The following is a 21,253-nucleotide window of genomic DNA, read 5'->3' as shown; positions in this document are numbered from 1 at the left end:
TATATAGCAACTCCATCAGTTAACTTACATAAAAAAGGTTGCACAGCGATGTTTCTTTGGCGAGTGGCATAACACTATGTATCAGCATGTTGCCTTTGAGTCCTATTTTGTGTACAGCCGGATACGAGACTGTAAAGCTGTGTTTACATGTTCACAATGACAATTGAACATGCTGACGGCAGGTGTGGAGTCTAATTTTATATAACATTACAAGAGGGATTCTTATTATTACATGATATGCTTATTGTGCTCATGAGATTTTTATGACTATAAAATAAATCGACACAATCACTAATCCCAGGTTCTGATGGGTTAGATACCAACGAAGGGAATAGTCAGAAGAAAGTTTTCAGCTTGCAATACTAATGTAGCAAGGTCAGGTGCAGACACTGGAAGAATACAAAGAGTTATTCATAAACAGGACATCACTCCGGCCTTGAGCTTTGGGTGAGCTCCGCTCCCAAACATAGCTAGGAAGCAGCCTTATGAAGATTCCGCTTTTTCTTTTATGATGGTGCCAGAGTAGGGAGGGACTTCCATAGGCCGGCCGAATGCTGATTGGAGGATCGTGTTGCCAAGAGACTTTTTTCAAAGTCTGTGCCCCTACCAAAGAGAACCAAGTCCAAACCATGGTATCTCTTCAGCTAGTCTTGACCAATCATAAATGTACGGGCAACGCCCTGTGTGATACAAATGTATGCACGCACGAGGTTCGGGGCTCTTTCCGGAAATAGTGGTTACAGATTACAGCTTTGCTGCCTATAATTTCTATGACGTGACGGAGTCCTTGGCCAAGTGCTCTCTCATAAAAAATAGTTAAACTTAGAAGTTGTCTATCTTTCCTGGAATTTTGAACACAACACAGGTAATGTTAACATTATTATCCATCTTACTTAAGGATGCTCATTAACTCTTCAGGAAACCGTCATAATGGTGCTTTAGAAAATGCAGAGATTAAGATCAACCAATCACCCAACCCTAGGGACCATGACTATCTGTACCAAATGTTATGGCAATCCATCCAGTAATGTTAAGATTTGGCGATCATGACCAGAGTGGTAGACTCACAGTCAGACAGCCAACCAACAATGGCATTAGCATCGCTAAAGAGTACATGACCCAGTAGCTATCCCACTCTCTCATCAAAGAGAACAATGCTTCTTCTGTCCTGTTTCTTCTTAGTCATTAATATTACATGTGTTTGTTTGTCTGCATAACTAGGGACATTTGGTCGAAGGGTGGAACATGGGCCAAGCAAAAACCAGTTCAAAGTCCAAATCACGGGGCTGATGAACACATTATTTTCTCTTTCATTCAATTTCAAATAGTGCATTGCGGTCAAGATCTGAACTAGTAATGCTCAGAATCTATTATTTCTTTATGAGCTCTTGAGTGGTTTTCGATTAAGTGATTGAAGATAAATTAGCATATTAATATGTATTGCCCCATATGGATGCATGTAGTAAATATGATGCAAGATAAAGTCAGTCAATATGACTTAAAATGTAGTTACCCTGCGTTTGTAATGAATCGGTCAAAATTTGGACCATAACCGAACGAAATAATGTATATAGTTTTTCTCCAGCTTTACCAAAAATGCCAAACTAAAAGTCTGTAAAGTAACAGGAAACTGTAATGCTTGCCGATTTGTCTTGCTTCTTTATTGCTGCTAGGATTAAAGATACAACCATGTTTGCATTCTGTCAGACTGTATCGTATATCAAGTGTCACACTTGAGACATGAATCTATGTAAAGAGCATACACAGTTTCTCACGTGTGAACCATAGACAGTATATATATGGACGTAGGGTCCGTGATGTCACCCATAGGATTCTGCAGAGTTGCAGAGAAGCCCTTAGTAGGCGGAGTCGGCCACCAACGGCTCGACAGTGACGTCAGAGTTCAACTCCCGCCTGCTCCAAATAAGGGCAAAGAGGCGGAGCCGAGGCGGGACCTCCTGCCACCGAGCTGGAAGTTCCAGAGCTAGCTGAAGCTACCAAGCTAAGCTAACATGCTCCCCGTCTGCACACTGCCGTCGCATTTTACGTTATTGAGTTTTTAGATTAATACTTCAGTATCCTAAAATCCCTTAACGTTTGTATGCAATTGTGCTAAATTCAACACTGGAATCAAGCACATTTATTATTTCAAGTTATTTATATTTTGATATCACTTAATTATAAATGTAATACATTTAAGTCAAGCTAATGTACATGTGATGGTAGCTAGTTAGTGCTCTTACCTGTGATGCCTCCTCCAAACAGCATAATAACCAGACTGTATCATTAAAACTAAGTACCAGTTCCAGTTCCAGATCCTTGACTTTAGACAAACAATTCAAAAGACGGATTGAGACAGCGTGGTGTCCAGAGAGCTGCAGAGACTTCAGGGAGAAACCTCCGTGTGATGAACTGATTGAGACAGTGTGGTGTCCAGAGAGCTGCTAAGACTTCAGGGAGAAACCTCCGTGTGATGGACGTCCTGTCTGTTGGTTTGGAGAGGACTGAGGGTCTTTCCTCAGCGAGGAGGACCAGGCCTGATGGAGGAACCCATGCTGGGCAATGGGCATGGCTGATACCAACTGCACAGGCCTAGTCTGTCACTCTACTCTACTTATACACTGTAAAAAAATACAAGTCGACTCAACTTCAAATAATTTGTAACCCCGTTGCCTTAAAACTTTGATTAGGGAACTTACAATTAAGTTTAGCCAGGAAAGGATATCAAGTAATTTCAACTCTCAATTACGTTTCTCCAACTTAAAAAACCAAGTTCACAGGACTCTAAATAAAGCAAGTAAACCATTCGGTGAACTTCTTTTTTTTAGTCAAATTAACAAATATTTTTGTTGCATCAACAACTTTTCTCAAATTATCTCAACTCACCCTTAAGTGTCTCAAACTTAGAATAATTAGTTCAATTGACAAACTGTGTAGTCAATAAAACACTGAATGAACTAATTACCCTAAGTCTCATCAACTTATTAGACTTAGCAGTACCAACAAAGTTATTAAAGTTGTTTAAACTTGACTTTATGTTCAGTGAACATAGAAAGTTGTCTGGTCTAGCAATCTTAAATTCAGACAACTTTTTTGAATTAACAATTGCTGTGGCTACCGAATCCAACATTTTCTAACCGGTGAAGTGAATTTCTGAAACAATTAACAATCAAAAACATAAATTTATTCAGAATGTAGTAACCTTGCAGTAGCTCAAGGCGGAACATCAGCTGCACATTATTAATATTACATCGAACTATGCCTCAAGTAATATATGTTTAAAGGCAACGCCTTTCTTTGAAACATCTATCCAACCGCAAACAAGCCAAACTTAAAAACATGCTACAGTTCAGCAAACAGATATTGTATTGTAATATTTACATGGTTAAACAATGAAAAGTTGTGCCTTTAACCAAATCTGTATAAACATGTTGCTATAGAGTGCCACAGTGACGCGTCCTAAAACCCAGAAGTAAACTCCTTCTGGTTCCTTCAACAAAAACCAATGCAATTTCTCCATATGATCTATAAATCTATCGATCATAAATCTATCGATTAGATTTATGATTATAAAATTATAAAAATAGGGTAGACATGTGATATTATCCGGCTGAACAAAACGTGATCCGTCTCTTAAATGTGTGTCAACCACAGACCTTATTTCCAGCTATTTTACAAAATCCTACGGAGAAATTGCATTGGTTTTTGTCGAAGGAACCCATGCGCAGCTTACTTCCGCGTTTTAGGACGCGTCACTGTGGCACTTGACAGATATATTATATATTATCGTTTCATAAAATAACAAGCTAACATATAATTCCAAAATTAACAACAGAGGGAAAATCCAGCACCCTGTTGAAAAGGAAATTGTTAAAACATTTGTAACGCAGTTTAGCTGTAACAGAACAAGGAATGGAACAAGTCTTGCTGGCTGCCTTGGAGTTGTGGAGCACATCAATAATAATATAATAATAAACAATAATAACCACATCAAAGAACCTTAAGGTGGAACCCAGACAAGGTAGGGAACCACATCTCTCAGCACATCTCTACAGTATATTGTGTACTGAAGCAATTTGTTTTGAAGTCCATGAGCCCGAGCAGAGCAGGTGCCTCCACCAATGTCCATGATTACCTTCTGAATGACCTCAAAGGTATATTTCAGTCCCTTAGGATAATCAAGTTTGAGGCTGTAAAGTATGCCTATTAGCACAGCAAAGCCGGTTGGTACATCTCGAAGCTTGCGCAAAACAATGCGCCCCTCCAGGATCACAGCAACATCCGCAATATTCTTTGGTAGGGCTGCCGGCTCCCGTTCTTCTGTGACGATCGGTACGCCAACATCCACTCCGTTTACAGCTGCCGCCTCCTCTGAGTCAGTGGCCTGAATTATATCAGAAAACATTGAATAACTAATCAACAACATTATTAATCCCGCGAGGGGCAATTGGTTGTGAACAGCTTAGAGATGTAGCGCTTCGTTTCGGACGCCTACCCGTGCGGGTCCCTGCTGAAAAGGAAAACCCCCCGCAGGACTTGATACGCCCCCTTGATAAATACATTTAATTATAATGAAACCAGCTGCAATGGATCATGAATCCACCAGGGGGAGCCGTGATTGAAAGCTGCCACACTGGAACTCATGTGAAATAAACAGCTGATAGATTGCAGGTATCTGATACAGTGGATATTTGTTAAGATATGTCATGGATAGGATCATATTCTGTGTTAAATAAGAGACATGTAATTATTTACTAAACATCACCATGTTTTTATTTAACAAAATAATGTTGTTTAATTCACGTAGACTTAAGTACAAAACCATCGCTATGTTTTTAGATCAGGAAATGCAGCCCGGCTCAAACAAACGATTTTCAATCATCATCCTCACGATCATTTAATGCAGGCCTATTCAACTGGCGGCTCGCGGGCCAGATGCGGCCCAGAACCAACTCCCGAGTGGCCCAGCCTCTCGTAGCCAAACTCCTACACTAGTACAGACCATGAACGCAACACTCTGCATTGCATAGAAACCACCAAACCACAACGCAGCACGTTTTTTGAAAGTGCATCTAGTGGTGCTAGTAACGGTGGTCCTATGATAGCAACTCTAAAACATGTCTCTCTCAATTCTGAAGCGTAAACAGAGACAAAACGGTCATTGATCTTGTGGAGCAGATCCAGGTCAAGCTGGACCTTTTCGCGACCGACTTGAGCACGGGTCGGATGCTGCATTTTCCGACGCTCCCCAAACACATCACATCTCCGGCACAAATCACGGATGTGATGACAGATTTCATTGCGAGGTTGAAAGAGAACTTTGCCGGTCGATTGGATGGACTTGCTCTGCCCACAGAGGTGATGATGGGCTTTGCCAGAGACCCCTTCACTGTTGCAATAGAGGGGGACGTATCAACCAGAGCAAAGGAAGTGGTCCCCTCCCCTGCATCGACAAGGGGAAATATACACTGGAACTTATTGACATGCAGCGCACCAACGGGCCAGCAAAGTTTTGGAGTGATGTCAAAAAACAGCAGTTCCCTAACGTTCAGAAAGTAGCGATCTGTGTGCTCAGTATGTTTGGATCAACATACACATGTGAATCAAGCTTTTCACACATGAACTCAATCAAAAGTAGCACTCGCTGCTCCCTGACTGACAGCACTCTTCACCAATGTCTTAGGATTGCATTGACATCCTATGAGCCAAACATCACTGCTCTTGTTCAAAACAAAAAATTTCCCTTCTCCCATTGAGAAAGTCAGCGATGACAAATCACAAATAAGGTGATAGTAAGCACCTAGTTTACTATAGTTGACGTGTAGTGTAGTATTCATTCATATAGTTACCCGTATCCCTTGTTATGGGTTTGTGCACTGAAGGGTTTGACAGTTCTTTCTGTATTCATTTAGATGCACTTTGTAATATGTCTGGGTCAAATGTGACCAAAACGTATGATTTTTTTGTTATTACTTGAAAAGTGAAAAAATAGTATTGCTACAGTACTACCTCTTTGTGTTGCATTGGAGCTCTTTAGCTGTTTTTTTTGTATGTGAGGACATTTATTAAGACTGCTATTATTGTATTCATTAAATGCACTTTGTGATGTGCCTGGTTAAAAAAAAAATAACCTGAATATTTGACTTCTAAAGCAAACAAATGTAATGCTACAACTGTGCACTTTTTTTTCAGATTCTGTTAAATTAATGCAAAACAAAAAAAAATTTATATGAACAATGAATAAAAATTGCATGTTTTTCAATGCAGTAATATGTGTTGGTTTAAAATGTGTCACTACCCGCTTTTTACAGGCCGCTGAATGTCTGGCCCAGCTGAATTGTGTAGTTATAAGATCTGGCCCAATTGAATGTGTAGTTGAATAGCCCTGATTTAATGTATCATGTGTTCGCGAGTTGAAATGCATGCACTAGCCTACATTTAATTTAATTTTAATGAAATGAATGTGGTTTAATCCACATAATTTACTGTGATAATTGTTTACTGTTGTGCACATTACTTTTCGCACCCCTGGTTAGAAGCTAAACTGCATTTCGTTGTCTCATTTCGTTCGTTGCAATAACAATAAAGTTGAATCTAAGCTTGAGCAGAAACAAATGTATTTAGTACATATCTGACATTAACGATTAAACACATTTGTGCATTCTTTAAACCGAGTCAAGCCGACTCCGGAGGTGGCGGCACATTAACGTGTGAACCTTGTTTAACTTGAAGGTGCCCGATGACATGTAATCATTCAAACAAAATCATATTTTGTTTCTTTCTAACAAAATGAATGTGGTTTAATCCACATAATTTACTGTGATAATTGTTTACTGTTGTGCACATTACTTTTCGCTGCGTGATGCACCCCTGGTTAGAAGCTAAACTGCATTTCGTTGTCTCATTTCTTTCGTTGCAATAACAATAAAGTTGAATCTAAACTTGAGCAGGAACACATTTATTTACTTAGTACATATCTGACATTAAAGATTAAACACATGTGTGCAGAGCTGCCAACATTGTGTTATAGAAAGTAGTAGCATGCCGAGCGGAGGAAGGCAATTTTTTTTCCGGCGGGGGGTCCGAGGTCCGCCGAAGCCCCCAGAATGCCCCCTTATTTCATTTTTACTTTACTTATTTCTATTTATCTTTTGTATTCAACTGTTTCTATTTTACTGTAAATTGTATGTATATATAGTTCCCTATTCCTTTTCCTATCACCCTGCTGCTATAACATGTGCAATTCCCTTACAGGATTAATAAAAGTTATCTTATCTTATCTTATCAGAAGCCAGAGACTTTACATGCTCTGAGATGCAATCTAGGTCATATTAGGACATGTTTTTCTGCAAAGTAAATTTTTTGTGTATAATTTCTCCTTTTCCCTGTACTGTTGCACACAATTAAACACCAACATACACAAAAAAATATTTTTATTAACCGAACAGAATTCATCATGAAACAATACTGAACAATAACACATGAAAAACCTGTACACAGCCTTTTTTAGAACAGAGTTCAACTCAAGGGAACCTTTGGCTGTGACATGACCATCTGATCAACCTCTCACTTTAGATGGTCATAGGTTGCTGACTTGGCCTTGGCAAGAGTTGTCTTGGAGTACGCCTGCTTGTAGCAGACAGACCCCTTTGCCACCATGAATTGTTTGTGGGTAATGAGGTTACTCAGGGTCTCCATTCCCATACTAGGTCTGAACTCCGTTCTGTTTTTTGTGACAAGACTGAAGATGCGTTCGCAGTCTGCATTGGAATGGAAGATGCAGAGGATAGCCAGCATTACCTTGCAGAGTAAAGGGTACTTGAGATGGCCATTTCCATCCTTCAGCTGACTCATCAGGTGCCACTGTGTGTCTGGTCTGTCACAGCTGGTGATGCTTTCTGGCAGAGCATCGGTTTGGTAGGTCATGAATTGACCCTCAAGCTTGTCCATCTCCTCAGCATTCATCTTCAAGCAGGGGAATCTGCCTGTGAAGTACCTCACAGAATTGAACTCTGCGCTGTCCCGTGCAGACATGTCAGCCACAGAAGCATTCCGTAACACTGGGTCATCATAGGGAAACTTCTTCACCATGTACTCAACAGCCTTCATGTAGAATGCCCGCACAGCGCTGAAGACCTGGGCCAGCTGCAGCTCCTCAAGCTCAGGGTGATCTGCTATGAAGTCTCTGGTGTTTTGCCCAATGAACAAGGTCTCATTGCTCTTCTGGTTGCTTGGTTCCCTAAATGGTACCTGGTGAACCTTAGCAGCTGCATTAATCACCTGAGGCTTCACAAATCGGTTCAAGAGATTCTTCAGCTGTGTGGTCAAAGTCCTGTGTAGTACTTGTATGCAGGGTTTGTCTAGCTGCAGCAGAGTGTTGGCCTCATCAAATATCGGCAGGACCGCACTCAGAAAGTAGCAGTAAAGATGGAATGTTGGGTCCTGCAGATGTTGACATGCCCTCTGCACTCTCTGTTGTGCCCCTGTCTTGGGCTGAGTGGGTGCAGTGCTAGATGTCTTGGGCTGAGTGGGTGCAGTGCTAGATGTCTTGGGCTGAGTGGGTGCAGTGCTAGATGTCTTGGGCTGAGTGGGTGCAGTGCTAGATGTCTTGGGCTGAGTGGGTGCAGTGCTAGATGTCTTGGGCCGAGTGGGTGCAGCGCTAGATGTGTTGGGCTTTGCCGTTGCAGTCTTGGGCTGTGTGGTTGCAGCTGCTGGTGTTTTCTTTCCCTGACTGAATTTGGCTAGGTTTTGTTGGCGAAAGAGATAGCCTGCCAAATCAAACTGAGAATTGTCCTTGCTGCCGTTACTGTGGGTTGATGTGTCCTTGCTAACACTGTGGGTGGACTTGTCCTTGCTGCTGCTCTGCGTGGACTTGTCCTTGCTAACACTGTGAGTGGTCTTGTCCTTGCTGCTGCTCTGCGTGGTCTTGTCCTTGCTGCTGCTCTGCGTGGATTTGTTCTTGCTGCTGTGCCCAGACTGTTCTGACTCAAAGTATTGCAGCAATGCAGGCCACTGCTGCAACAACCTGGCGATGCATTTATCTAAAGAGAGCCACCTCGTACTTACATGTTTAACAATCTTTCTCATTTCCACTCCACACAGATCCTGAAATTTCTTCAGTCCCTGTTTCCTCTTGCTGGATTTGTCTAGGTAGAAGTATATGTCCACCAGCAGCTCTTCAATGGACACTGGAAGCTGAGCAGCAGCTTTTTCTGCAGCTAGATGAATTAGATGGCACGGGCATCCCAGCACATATACTGCACTGTTTTTTTTGTTGATGTAGCCTGCCGTGCCAGCTTTGAGTCCCTGCATCACCATGGCATTATCTGCCCCAAAACTCATGCAGTTGTCCCAGGATATGCTACGTTTCTCAAGTTCATTGTCAATGAGTTTGAATATGTTCTGCCCAGTAGATGCCTCATGACACTCTGGCAAAGATAGCAGTACTGTCAGAACACGCCCAAGTCCTCGATCAAAGTACTTCACAACAAGAGGATACAGCTTACAGTCTCCATAGTCAGTGCTCCCATCCGTGGCTAGGGAGTATGGAGCTGTCCTCATTGCCTCCGTGATCACAGACGCATCCTCCTTGGCAAGGGCTCCAACAATGGCGCTGCTCTTTGTGCGACCAGACCCATACTTTCCTGCAATTGCAATCACAAAAATATTGAATTGTATTATCATGATTATACTCTAGATTACACAGAATTGCAGAATTACAATCATGATATTAATCCTCTGTAGAGTAAGTTGGCCTAGGCTATTTTTTTTTCACCTTTACATAAAATGAAAAATGTTTATCAGAATGATACAGTATCAGTATAAATTAGCAATCATTAATTTGCAAGATTTAAATCAGATTATCAACCAGGGCAGTACTGTAACTGTTTTATATAGGCTAGTCTGTACAGATTGTAGAGTGTATTGTGACAGTATACAGATATAAATCTATGCCTATGAATGCTTGAGATGAATTGAGGCTATTTGTCATTTGAGCCTTACCAGCGATTTTCGAGTCCGGAAACATCTTTTTCACCAGTGGCCCGATGTGGTCGGCCACCGCGATCGGGATGTTGTGTTCCACCAGAAAGTCCACAGCGAGCACTTCGGCATTTATGACACTGGTGTCACTGTCAACCGTAAAGAAGCCCGCGATGGGCCTTGTAGCTTCCACTGCCGCCTTGTATGACGTGTGTTTAGCAGTCCTGGTGTGCTTTTCAACGTCGTGTCGGCCCCCATGCCTCACGCTAAAATCTGCCTTACACAACATACAGTAAGCGTGGAAGTCGTCCAGCTTCGACCGGGTGATGGTCGGCCATTCTGCGTTATATTCTAGCTTGAAGCGCTGTTCAGAAATTCGCCGCTTTTTCGGCGGAGGACAAGTACGTTCACCATCCATTTTTGATAGACTTCAACTGACAGCTCGCTCCGCGATTTCGCGGGCATAGTGTATTCACGAATTATCATTGGTCCATTAGAAATTAAGATAATAAAAACACAACACATATGTTAAATTATATAATGAAATAAAACAGATATTAATATTTTCTACTTATCTGTGCTATAAATGTAATTTTTGTATGATTCCAATTATCTTAAATAATTTTATAACCAAAATAGCTGAATTTGCTCGTGACCTGTTCAAACCAGTCTATGGTTCAAACAGAGAGGAGACAAGCGGGGTAAGGCAGCAAAGAGCGGCGCCTCACGTCAGATTGAGCAATCCCTCACAAACTGGATTAAACGCATGCCTTTTTCTCTCATTGTCTGTGAAATGTTTGTAGACACTCGTATTATGTCCTTTCTATCCATTGAGTAGGTAATGTATTTTAGGTAGGCCTATGTGTTGTAGTCTTGCTGATCTGACATAAACCCGCGGTGAAAAAGCAGAGGGGAGGCAAACAGTAGGCTATCTCTGTCTCAATGAGGAGGGCGTGCGAAAGCCTGGACACTAGACTCCATTAATCACTTCACGTCCCGATTTACTGAGATCATTGCTTGAGCTAAAATGCTTGTTTCATACGACGGGACAGAAGATAACTCGATCGACCAGTCACAGTGTGATTGTCTATGTTAGACGGCACGCGCCGTTGAATTTAAGAGAAAGGCTAGCGGAGCTAGTGAGAAATTAGCACCTCCTGTATAATGCCTCCCTGCTCTGTAACAAAGATGCTAGTGAGGAAATATCCCCTCCTGTATAATGCCTCCCTGCTCTGTTACAAAGATGCTTGATGGTTTTACCCCGATATATATATGTAACAGTATGTAACCATAATGATTTACCCCGATGAATCTGCCGCAGGTGTTTTAATGTTTAATTACCATATGTAAGGGTTCGTGCACAGAGGGGATTGTCGGGAAAGAGATGGCTGTTTGAGGAAGCTCCCATTTATTAACATTTCAACAAACAAGTTGCATATTTGCATAACGTATTCAAGTGTTAGCATTTATTGCAATAGTAGCTACAGAACATGTACTGTGCTGTGTAAACTGTACTGTATCACATAGTGTTTCAGACACACAAACTTTTCAACTTTCAAAATTAAACGGTGCGCTCCCAGCGCACGTACCGGCAGTGATCTAGAGCAGCGGTTTTCAACCAGTGGTATGGGGACAAACTGTCTCGCTCTCGTAATGTCTGTCTGTCTTGCTCTCGTTCTGTCTCTCGTACCACTCTCGGTTCCACTTTTACTTTTGCGCGCTACCTGTCTCACTCTTTTCCGACCTCCAGCTTTTCCTGCTGGAACCCGCCGCTTAAAGGTGGGGGTCCGCGGACCGGCCATAGAGCCCATAGAGTTAAAGGTGTTGGCCGTTAGCTGTAAAAATCCATAGATTAGCCGCACCGTTACATAAGCCGCAGCGTCGAAAAATGGGAAAAAAGGCGCGGCTTATAGTCCAAAAAGTACGGGTATGTTTTAATATACTCTATTGACTTCACATATTTTTCACATAGGCCTATCTGACTCTGAAAGCCAGCTACGAACCTCACCGCACGGCACTGGTCTACATGAATAGAATTCTTCATCAACAGCGGGAGCCAAAACAGCATAGCATCCTGGTAACAGTAGTGAGGGCATTACAAAAAAGAAGTACAGCCGATCCTATTGGCTCTTTGCCAACGCAAGGGACGAATCATAAAACGGCTTATATGTGAGCTTTAGTGCTGGTTGGATGTCAACACATGCACGAGGCTGCCAGCTCACCGATTCATTTTTCGATTTGTTAGGTAATGCGTAGGATATTCAAGTCAAGCGTAGCGGCGTAATTAGGGCCTGGAAATCGTATCTGCTACGCCAAAATCGTGTATGTTGGCAGCTCTGTGTGTGCATTCTTTAAACCGAGTCAAGCCGACTCTGGAGGTGGCGGCACATTAAGGCCCCGGCCCCACGAGGATGAACACGGTCGTTTGCGTTACTGTTTAGTGTCATATAGACCGTTCTGCCACACTAGGACGACCGAATATGACAGTAAACAACTGCGGAAACGATAACGGGTCCCAAGGTGGATAGAACGACATACGCATCGCTCTGGAGGGTCCAACGGCTCCGTGTGTAAGCCCTATACAATCATTTTCTGATAATGATGAGGCAATAGCCCCGCCTCTCCCCACCTCTGCTGCTCACCCCCGCGTCAAAGTAAACTGCACACTGAATTCAGATTATTTATCTTTCTCTCGATATGGACATAAACGCGAGTGAAGTCTAATCTGACAGGACGGAGACACGCAGCTCTGCTCACCTGCAGCTCCTCCCGCTGTGATGCAGCGGTGAACGGAGCAAAACACACACTTCAAGTCAGATCATCACCCTTAGCTATTTTAATTACCTCTCAAACTACCTAAACCTAGTTACAAATATGTTTATTTTTACTTTCGGCCGGGTCACTCATTACTGGATCAGCTGCTGCATGAGACAGACACTGACGCTGTCCGAAGAGAGGGAGGAAAAAGAGAGGCTCCGTGTGTTTTATTATATTATATAGAGTCGTTATTCATTTGTGTTAAAGCTCAATAAATAACAAAGAACACCTTTGACCGGCACTTTTATAATTTTGTCCGGAAGATTTCAACTTTAATACACGTTGACTGGCGAAAAACTCTGCTCGGTTCCCTCTGCCCCCACCGCGGAGAATAAACAGAAGGGCAACCATGAGAACCATGCTTCTTCGCTGCTTTTGTGGAAGAAGTTACAGCGCCACGTACAGGCTCCTGCATATGTACTGCAGCTTCTCCAGCGGTTGGAGCTAAACGGAGCTGTCTCGTGTGGACAGACACTAGGCTTGTTTGAGACGCGTTGCGGCTCGCCTCGAAAGTAGACGAGAATAGCCGATCGCAGCCGGGGGAGGTCTCAAAAAGACCGCCTGAAGTTGGACAGCTCCGAGTCGGCTTCTTCTTCTTCTCTCGGTTTATTGGCGGATTGCAAATAACATTAAGGTGCATGCCGCCACCTCCGGAGTCGGCTTGACTCGGTTTGCATAAATAGAATGCGCACATGTGTTTAATCGTTAATGTCAGATATGTACTAAGTAATTACATTTGTTCCTGCTCAAGATTAGATTCAACTTTATTGTTATTGCAGATTACAGGTACTGAGACAACGAAATGCAGTTTAGCTTCTAACCAGGAGTGTAACAAGCAGTAAAGTGAAAAGTAATGTACACAATCTACAGAATAAAAGAGAATTAGAATATAATTAATTGAATGATGAACAAACAGTGAGGGGTATGAATACACTAGATATACACAGCAGCCTGTGAGCAGTATGAACAGTGTGTATGAACATGCTAAGATATCTAAAGTATGAAAACGGGAAGCAGTGCAAGTATAGTATAAAATATATAGATATTAATTTCATGATGATAAACATTGTGGAACAAACAAATGACCAGACCGTTCACCAGCCCCCCACCCTCCATGTTGATGTGAACTCTTTGTTTAAAACGAATTGGCCATCGGAATGTGTGGAGGAATTCCCCCAAGGGGGATGGTCGCATTCCACAGCTCTCCCCCCCGGCAAAGACACACATTGAGTCCAAAAAATGAATGTTATTAAGAGCTGTAAATATAATAAGTCATTCTTCTCTTGCATATATATGTTGTCTTCAGACATGCATATATTACGTTTAATATTAAATGTAAACATTGAATGAATCTGCATGAGAGCAAAATGTATAAATATGAGCATTAAAATATATGAATATGAGAACAAAATGCATGAATGTGTGAGTGACAATATATGAATGTGTGCTGTCCGATAGTCCACCATTTCCACCGGAAATATCAAACATTTAATAAAAGTGAAAAACAATGAACAAGACTTAACCTATTAATAATAATTTATTATATTTATTCCGTTTGGATGTAGGATTTTTGACTTTGTTTAGAGCAGTGATCTTCTCTGCAGCAGAGAGCTAAGCGCTGTCAGACTGGACCTAACCCTGAAAAGTATTATCATCTGAAATTAATCATTATGTACAATAATATGTATATCTTCGTCTCTCTCCATTTCCTGCCGTCTCTCTTCGGTTCCCGCCGTCCCTCTTCGTCTCTTTTCGTCTCGCTTCGTATCACTCCGTTTACCTGATTACCTCACCCCTTCCCTGGTAAATACATCCTGTTGAGCAGGATCGACAGTTTCCAGTATTTTCCGTTTCGTAAAATGATAAAATACGGCGAAGATATTAAAATATGTGCTTCCATTTCTCATACTTTTGAAATGTATTAACTTTATATCATCGTATCTTCTTGTTTACTGGGTCTTTTTGCATGAAACAAAGACTGGCAAATCTTTCAAGCCAGTACTTTCGACAGAAACACAGGGCAATGTTGTCCTGACTGTTGTTTTTATGCGGCACTGGCTTGAACAGGTCATGTGATCTGATCTGAACTCCAAAGGGTTAATATTACATACATATAAGTATTGTTACAACTTGTATTTAGAAATACTCTGTTGTACTTATTGATGCATAAATGTGTTCATCCATTCAATGTGGCATCTGCTATAATGGGGTTAATGTATGATATTACTTAATAATACAATACATTAGAATATATGATATGATAATTACATTTGAGTTTTATACATTTCTTATTTTATAGTTTCTCATTATTATTATTTGTATCGCTCATCTTATTTTTGATTTTATTAATCTGTTCTATCCTGTTTTTCACTCTCACTCCTGTGTAAAAACACCCCAACAATATTACAAAAAATATACTGCATAAAGCAAACTATATACTTTATTTGATCTAAAATATTGATATTTTTTCATTATAGTAGCCTGTGAAAACCATAACAAATAAGTGATTAAATGCTACAGTATTCAGCAAACACAACTACAGAGCTGCAAACATTGCAAACAGACTAAGTTCTACAATACCCAGTTGTCTTTGTGTATTTGTGAAGCGCCACCTCATGGTTAAATCCTGTAATTGAACAAATGGAGAAATTTGGCAACGCCCTCTAGGAATTTGGCAACACCCCGAGCCACTGGCATCCGCTGGGTTTTTGACTGGGACAAACCCATGTGAGTCCTATCTGGAGTGCTACATCTGTACGTCATGTACAGGGAGGAACATACAGGAAGAAAACACACAGATAGATACACCCGGGGGCAGAGATGTGGATCATTCCAATTTACACGATAAGTAGTAAATCAAGAATTTATAAGTTTGAGTGCAGAGGGGATGAATGACTTTGAAAAGCGCTTAGTCTTAAGAGCAGGTAGAGCATATCTACGCCCTAATGGCAACAGATGAAATTCATGAAGAAAACGTGCAGAACTTACATTTCCACTTCATAGGATTGCCTAGTCCTGCAATGGAATGCTCCTCTCCCTTTCACACTTCCTGTGAAAAAAAGTCAAGATGGTTTAACATTAGTGCACACAGAGAAAGCACTGAAATTAATTGCCTGTGTGTTCCCCTATTGCTAGCTGAATTGGGGTTGAGGAGATGTGACCATGTTACTGTAATGTTAGTTGGTTGGGGTGTCTCAATTCCCAAAAGCCCTGGGACTTCCAGCAGGCCCCCTGCCTGCAGCAGCCCAGGTGCTGGGCTTGGGCTGGGGTGTGAAAATACTGTGATTCAATAGGGGAAAGGCACTTTTAAAGGGTGGGGGGAAGTGTCATTAAATAGGACCCAGTCAGGGATGCTCCAGGCCGGGCACAGGAGTGTTCATATAGCCCCTGGATAATGGTAATAATGGTTCATAATCATTGTCATGGGGAGAGAAGCCTATGCAGGGCAATAACGCGCGGCAAAACAAGCTCACCAAAATGGCTTCACCGGTCTGGCAGTTTTTCAAGGTGTCCTGATAAGACAATAAAATAGCTATATGCAACGTGTGTGAAGCAGAAAGTCAGAGGTGACGGAGACACGCAGCTCTACGTGGTCACCGCAGCAGCTCCTCCCGTTGTGAGGGACCGTTGAGCGGAGCAACACACACACACTTCCATGTTAGACCTAACACACTTAACTATTTTATGTACCTCTGGAACAAGCTAAACTAGTTATAAATATGTTTATTCTTCACTGTCGGGTGAAGAATAATCATTACCGGATTGTCGAACTGCATGAGTCTGAAACTGACCGGCTGTCAGGAGAGAGAGGGGAGAGAGGAAAAGAGAGCCTCCGTTTCTCCCGGGTTATTATCCAAAGTGAATCTAAACTTTTGAATTATTTACTTCATCTACGTAGTTAGTTTGAATGTAATAATTATGTTGTTTTGTTTGATAGGAGCATCCCAAGTAAACGCCCTAGCACCCCCGCAACCCCCCCACCCAGTTAACCGTTGGTCATTTTGAAAGTACCTGGCAAGCTGAAAAAGGTTGAGAAGCCCTGCCCTACAGTGTTGCCAACTCCATAGTAAGGAAAGTAGCTATTGGCTGTCCGAAAAGTCGCCAGAAGTCCCTAAATGACATCATCGCCTAATTTGCATATCATGTAACTCGAGTAAATCCAGACAACAGTAGATCAGAAATGTCTCTATTAGAAAAAGTAGAAATAGTTTTAACAGTTTTTAGTTGAAATATCCCTTACAATAAAGGCAGTAGGCTATAGTATGCCCATCATCTCCAATAAATGGCTTCAACCATCCTTTAAACTCAGGGTTTGATTCCCACTCATTTCTGTACTTTTGTGAATACAGTTTAGACTGTGACATGATGACCTACGTGGATGTTTAGCTTGTCACAGAGAGGCACACACACAGTGGACGAGGTGATTAAGTGACTGAAGCTGTCTCGACGCGAGAGAGCGTGGCTGTCTCCTCTCTGCTCTGACTGCAGCTGAGCTGCTGCGGGAGGCAACTGTGAGTCTGTGCGCCTGCGAGTACTATGGGAGGGCTGAGGGGCTCACGGCAGCTCGTTTACTGCAGAACAATACGTGAGTCTCCAAACACCAGAAAAGTCCCTAATAACATCATTACAAGTCGTTGGATTAGTCGTTAGTCGCTTTTGACAAAAATAAGTAGCCGGAGGGTTTGGAAAGCCGCCGAATTTAACGACAAAGTCGCCAAGTTGGCAACACTGCTGCCCTATACAAATTCCTAGTATGTGTGAAGCATGTACATGGCCAATACAGATTTTGAATCTTGAATATATCCCAGGAAACAACACAATTCTGAAACCCCCATGCACATTTTCGCTCTTGCAACGACGGAATTCACTTGCTAGCTAACGCTAGCTAGCTACACTAACTAAGAGGGGGAAAACAGCCACCGTGGTTTGTTAGGTTTAGCCTCTAATAAAGGTTATACATACATATAGGTCAATTTGAACATTAAACTCGGAAAAAAGCAATTATTAACTCACCTTTTGTAATTCTTCACAATTTCCACCCATGTTTCCACCGCACAGCGCAGGCTCAGTTTACAATTCTTTCCATGAGGTGAGGGAGGATGCTGGATGCAAGGGTTGACACACGCAATTTTGCAGGGGCAGTGTTCTGAGCATGTGCAAAAGCTGAGCAAACTCATCATTCTGAATTGAGTGTACTATTTTAATTTCACAGACAAGTTGAATGGATTAAAATTTGACGTTTCTAGTTGTCTCAACTTTTTGGCCAAATGTAGGTGACCTGACTCACATAAATGAGTTAAAGGAACTAAAATCCCAAATATTTGTTTACAGTGTACATTTAATAGGTTTACAACTTCAATAAATACATTTCAATAAATTGTATTTGCACTCCTTTTGTCCATTATACTTACTGAACATGTTAGATTACAATCAAGGTATAAGCACAATAAACTGTGCTAGAATTTGAAATTACGTATCCGCAACGAGCCAGCAGGTTGTTCTGGTGGACCTGACGCCACCCTCCACTGTCTCACGGAGAGATACCGCAGGTCCTTCCTTCCTGCGGCGGTCAGACTATACAACCAGCACAGCCCCTAGTAGACCCCGCACAAAACAACACAGACTATAACACCTATTGTTGATAAATGCCAACTATTTGCAATATGTGCAATATACGTATATATATATGCAGGGGCGGAGCTTCAGGGGGGGCTGTAGGGGCAGGGCTCCCCGGGCCCGGAATGGTCGGGACCCAATGGGGGCCCGTCGCCGAGGCAGCAGGCTCCGCCCCCGAGATATTCGCCGGCGAGCCCTGCTGCCTCGCGCCACTGAGTGCACTGACGTTCGTGGTCATATTAGGTATAAAGCATTGTAGCCTATAATATGAGTTGAACTTGTGCTGCTATTTTCACACTCACATTTAACATTAAAACATGAAAAATTGCAAGTGAATCCCTTCTATTGTCTCCAAATGTATTTTGGGTAAAATCGTCATCAACAGCCGTCCATCAACATCATACGTAAATGAACGTCAACGTCATCATCAATCACTTGTCATTCAACAGAGCACTGCCTAAGCATGAGCAGTTATAAACACAAAAGTGGAGCTACAAAACGCAAAGAAAAAGATAAAAAAGGACCAAGGAAAAGCCGAATTGTCCAAGCTAGATGGATATTTTTTTCGCCCTACTCCTCCTCCTGCGGGAGATCAACCTGAAGTTGTTGCCACTGCCAGCCGTGTTTCATCCCCGAGCCCCAGCCCGCCAACAACGTTAGTGGGGGTTAGCCAGATTTACAGGTAGGCTACAATCACGGACACACACGTCTGTCAGCAAGAAAATGTGAGTTTGTGGTAAATGTTGATATCATGGTTGTTGTTACTTCGTGTAGCTCGGCCGCCTAGCTTATTTCCTTTTCTGTCTCTCGGCTGTAGTGATGATGATAATAATAATAATAATAATAATAATAATAATAATAATAATAGGGACGACTCAGCAGCTGCTAGCTGCTCGTCTAGAGGAGAGCCAGGCCTGACGCTTGACCAGCCGCACCCCTCCCCCTCCGGCTCCTTACCTGCTGCGCCGCAAGGTGAAGAAGTACCGGACACTGGGAAGGAAAGCAGCAACAGGTCTCCTCCTCACGCTACTCCTACGGGTGAAACTCAGACCACGGATCATGATGTGTCCTGCAATTATCCTCTGGAGCGTTTTCCGACTGATCTGGCAAACTATTTTGAAAACATTGAGGATGCCAATATCAAAAGATATATCCTTAAAATTGGCCCATGCAAACCCAAAGGTCCATTTCCCAAAGACAAGGATAACCGTTGCTATTCAGAAAGCTATTACACCTCCACCACTAAATTTGGGATGACATTTCCACGTAGCTGGATGTGCTATTCCCCAAAATTGGACTGCTGCTACTGTGAGCCTTGCTGGCTTTTTGCCAACCGAAAGGCACCGTTCTACAACAATGCATGGGTAAACGGAATAAAAGACTGGAAACATCTTTCTACTAAAATTGAGAGGCATGAATCCACTCAAATACACCTTGGTGCATGCGTAGTATATGAGCAGTGGAAAACCAACGGCACAATAGACGCTGCCATGGAGAGGAATGTGCGTAATGCCGCCTAATTTTGGAGACAGGTTGTGGAGCGCATTGTTAATGTAACTCTCACTCTAGCTTCAAGCAACTTGGCATTCAGGGGCCATCGAGAGGTTCTAGGTCAGGGAAAAGCTGGCAACTTTTTGTCAATAATAGAATTATTGGCTCGCTACGACCCTGTTTTGAAAGAGCTAATCAACCGACCAGAAGGGTCAGTGAAATACCTCAGTCACCAGATTCAAGATGAGATTATTTACATATTATCTCAACGTGTGAAAGCTGACATCATTGATGAAATAAACGAAGCCCCATTTTATTCCGTCATCATGGACACAACGCAAGATGTGTCAAAGATAGACCAGTTGAGTCAGGTTTACCGCTACATAACTGTTGTTAAGAACGACATGGATATTGCAACAGATATACAGATCAATGAAGTCTTTTTGGGTTTTGAAGTGACTGAAGGTTCATCAGTTTCAGAGCTTGAAAACAAAATCCTTGGTTCTATAGAGAAAAACGGATTAGATCTGTCTAAATGTCGCGGACAGGGCTATGATGGGGCGGCTAATATGAGTGGCGTGCAAGCAAGAATAGCCGAGAATGAGCCCCTTGCCCACTATGTTCATTGCGCTGCTCATAATCTCAACCTAGCACTCAACGACTCTGTTAAAAATGTCCCTGGAGTGAAGCAGTTCTATGACACTGTAGAGACGCTCTACAACTTTGTTGGTCACAGTATCATACGATGGGCATTGCTCAGTGAGTTAATGACGCCAGAGAGCAGAACTATCACATTAAAACGCTTATGTCCCACTTGCTGGTCATCTCGCCATGATGCACTTGTTGCGTTAAGGCACAGATATGGAGACATTATAAAAGCCCTCGTCAAAATATCCCTTACCAGGGACAAAAAGGATGAGCGCAATGAAGCAAGTGCACTCAAGAATGCCATAAGCAAATTTAGCTTTCTATTTTTGGTCAACATGCAGACCAAGATTTTGGAAAGCATAAATTGTGCTTCACATTTACTGCAAGCAGAAGACGCGGATATTCTCAAAGCATCTACTCTACTGCAAAATGCCATCAGTGTTTTGGTGGAGTATAGGGGACAATTTGATGAGGCGAAGTCTGCCACTCTTGCCCTGGCTACTAAATGGGGAAGTCAAACACAGTTTGAAACAACCAGGGCCAGGAAAGTTAAGAGACACTTTGATGAACTTTCTGAAGACAGCCGCCTCACTGACGCAGAGAGCAACTTTCGGTTGACTGTTTTCAATGCATGTCTCGATATAATCATCCAGCAACTGTCCCAAAGATTCACCATCTTAAATGCAACTGTGAACATGTT

General features: G+C 42.3%; 1 protein-coding gene and 2 long non-coding RNA genes across 3 annotated transcripts in view; all 3 read right to left on the bottom strand.

Annotated features, from left to right (window-relative positions):
* The window catches only part of LOC307036937, a 304,273-nt gene that overhangs the window by 153,360 nt on the left and 129,660 nt on the right, over window positions 1-21,253 (bottom strand). The gene's annotated exons all lie outside the window — the stretch shown is intronic.
* LOC307036931 lies at window positions 3,163-17,902 on the bottom strand. The gene is made up of 3 exons (XR_013807527.1): window positions 17,812-17,902; window positions 15,787-15,847; window positions 3,163-4,384 (listed from the first exon to the last, which is right to left on the bottom strand). It is a non-coding gene; the product is annotated as an uncharacterized lncRNA (long non-coding RNA).
* LOC307038200 (uncharacterized protein) lies at window positions 7,417-12,318 on the bottom strand. Its single transcript, XM_079679522.1, has 2 exons — window positions 10,003-12,318; window positions 7,417-9,644 (listed from the first exon to the last, which is right to left on the bottom strand). The coding sequence occupies exons 1-2, from the start codon at window positions 10,397-10,399 to the stop codon at window positions 7,567-7,569; spliced, it is 2,475 nt and encodes an 824-aa protein (XP_079535648.1). The 5' UTR covers window positions 10,400-12,318; the 3' UTR covers window positions 7,417-7,566.

Source organism: Notothenia rossii (assembly GCF_949606895.1).
Source record: "Notothenia rossii genome assembly, chromosome: 4".
Lineage (NCBI taxonomy): Eukaryota > Metazoa > Chordata > Actinopteri > Perciformes > Nototheniidae > Notothenia > Notothenia rossii.
This window is presented reverse-complemented; position numbering and strand designations above follow the sequence as displayed.

What these genes read in the sequence shown, in the direction of transcription:
- LOC307038200 (XM_079679522.1), bottom strand. Translation starts at nt 10,399, where the DNA reads ATGGATGGTGAACGTACTTGTCCTCCGCCGAAAAAGCGGCGAATTTCT. An exon ending in TCCGGACTCGAAAATCGCTG is followed by an intron (nt 9,645 to 10,002) that starts GTAAGGCTCAAA and finishes TTGCAATTGCAG; the next exon opens with GAAAGTATGGGTCTGGTCGC.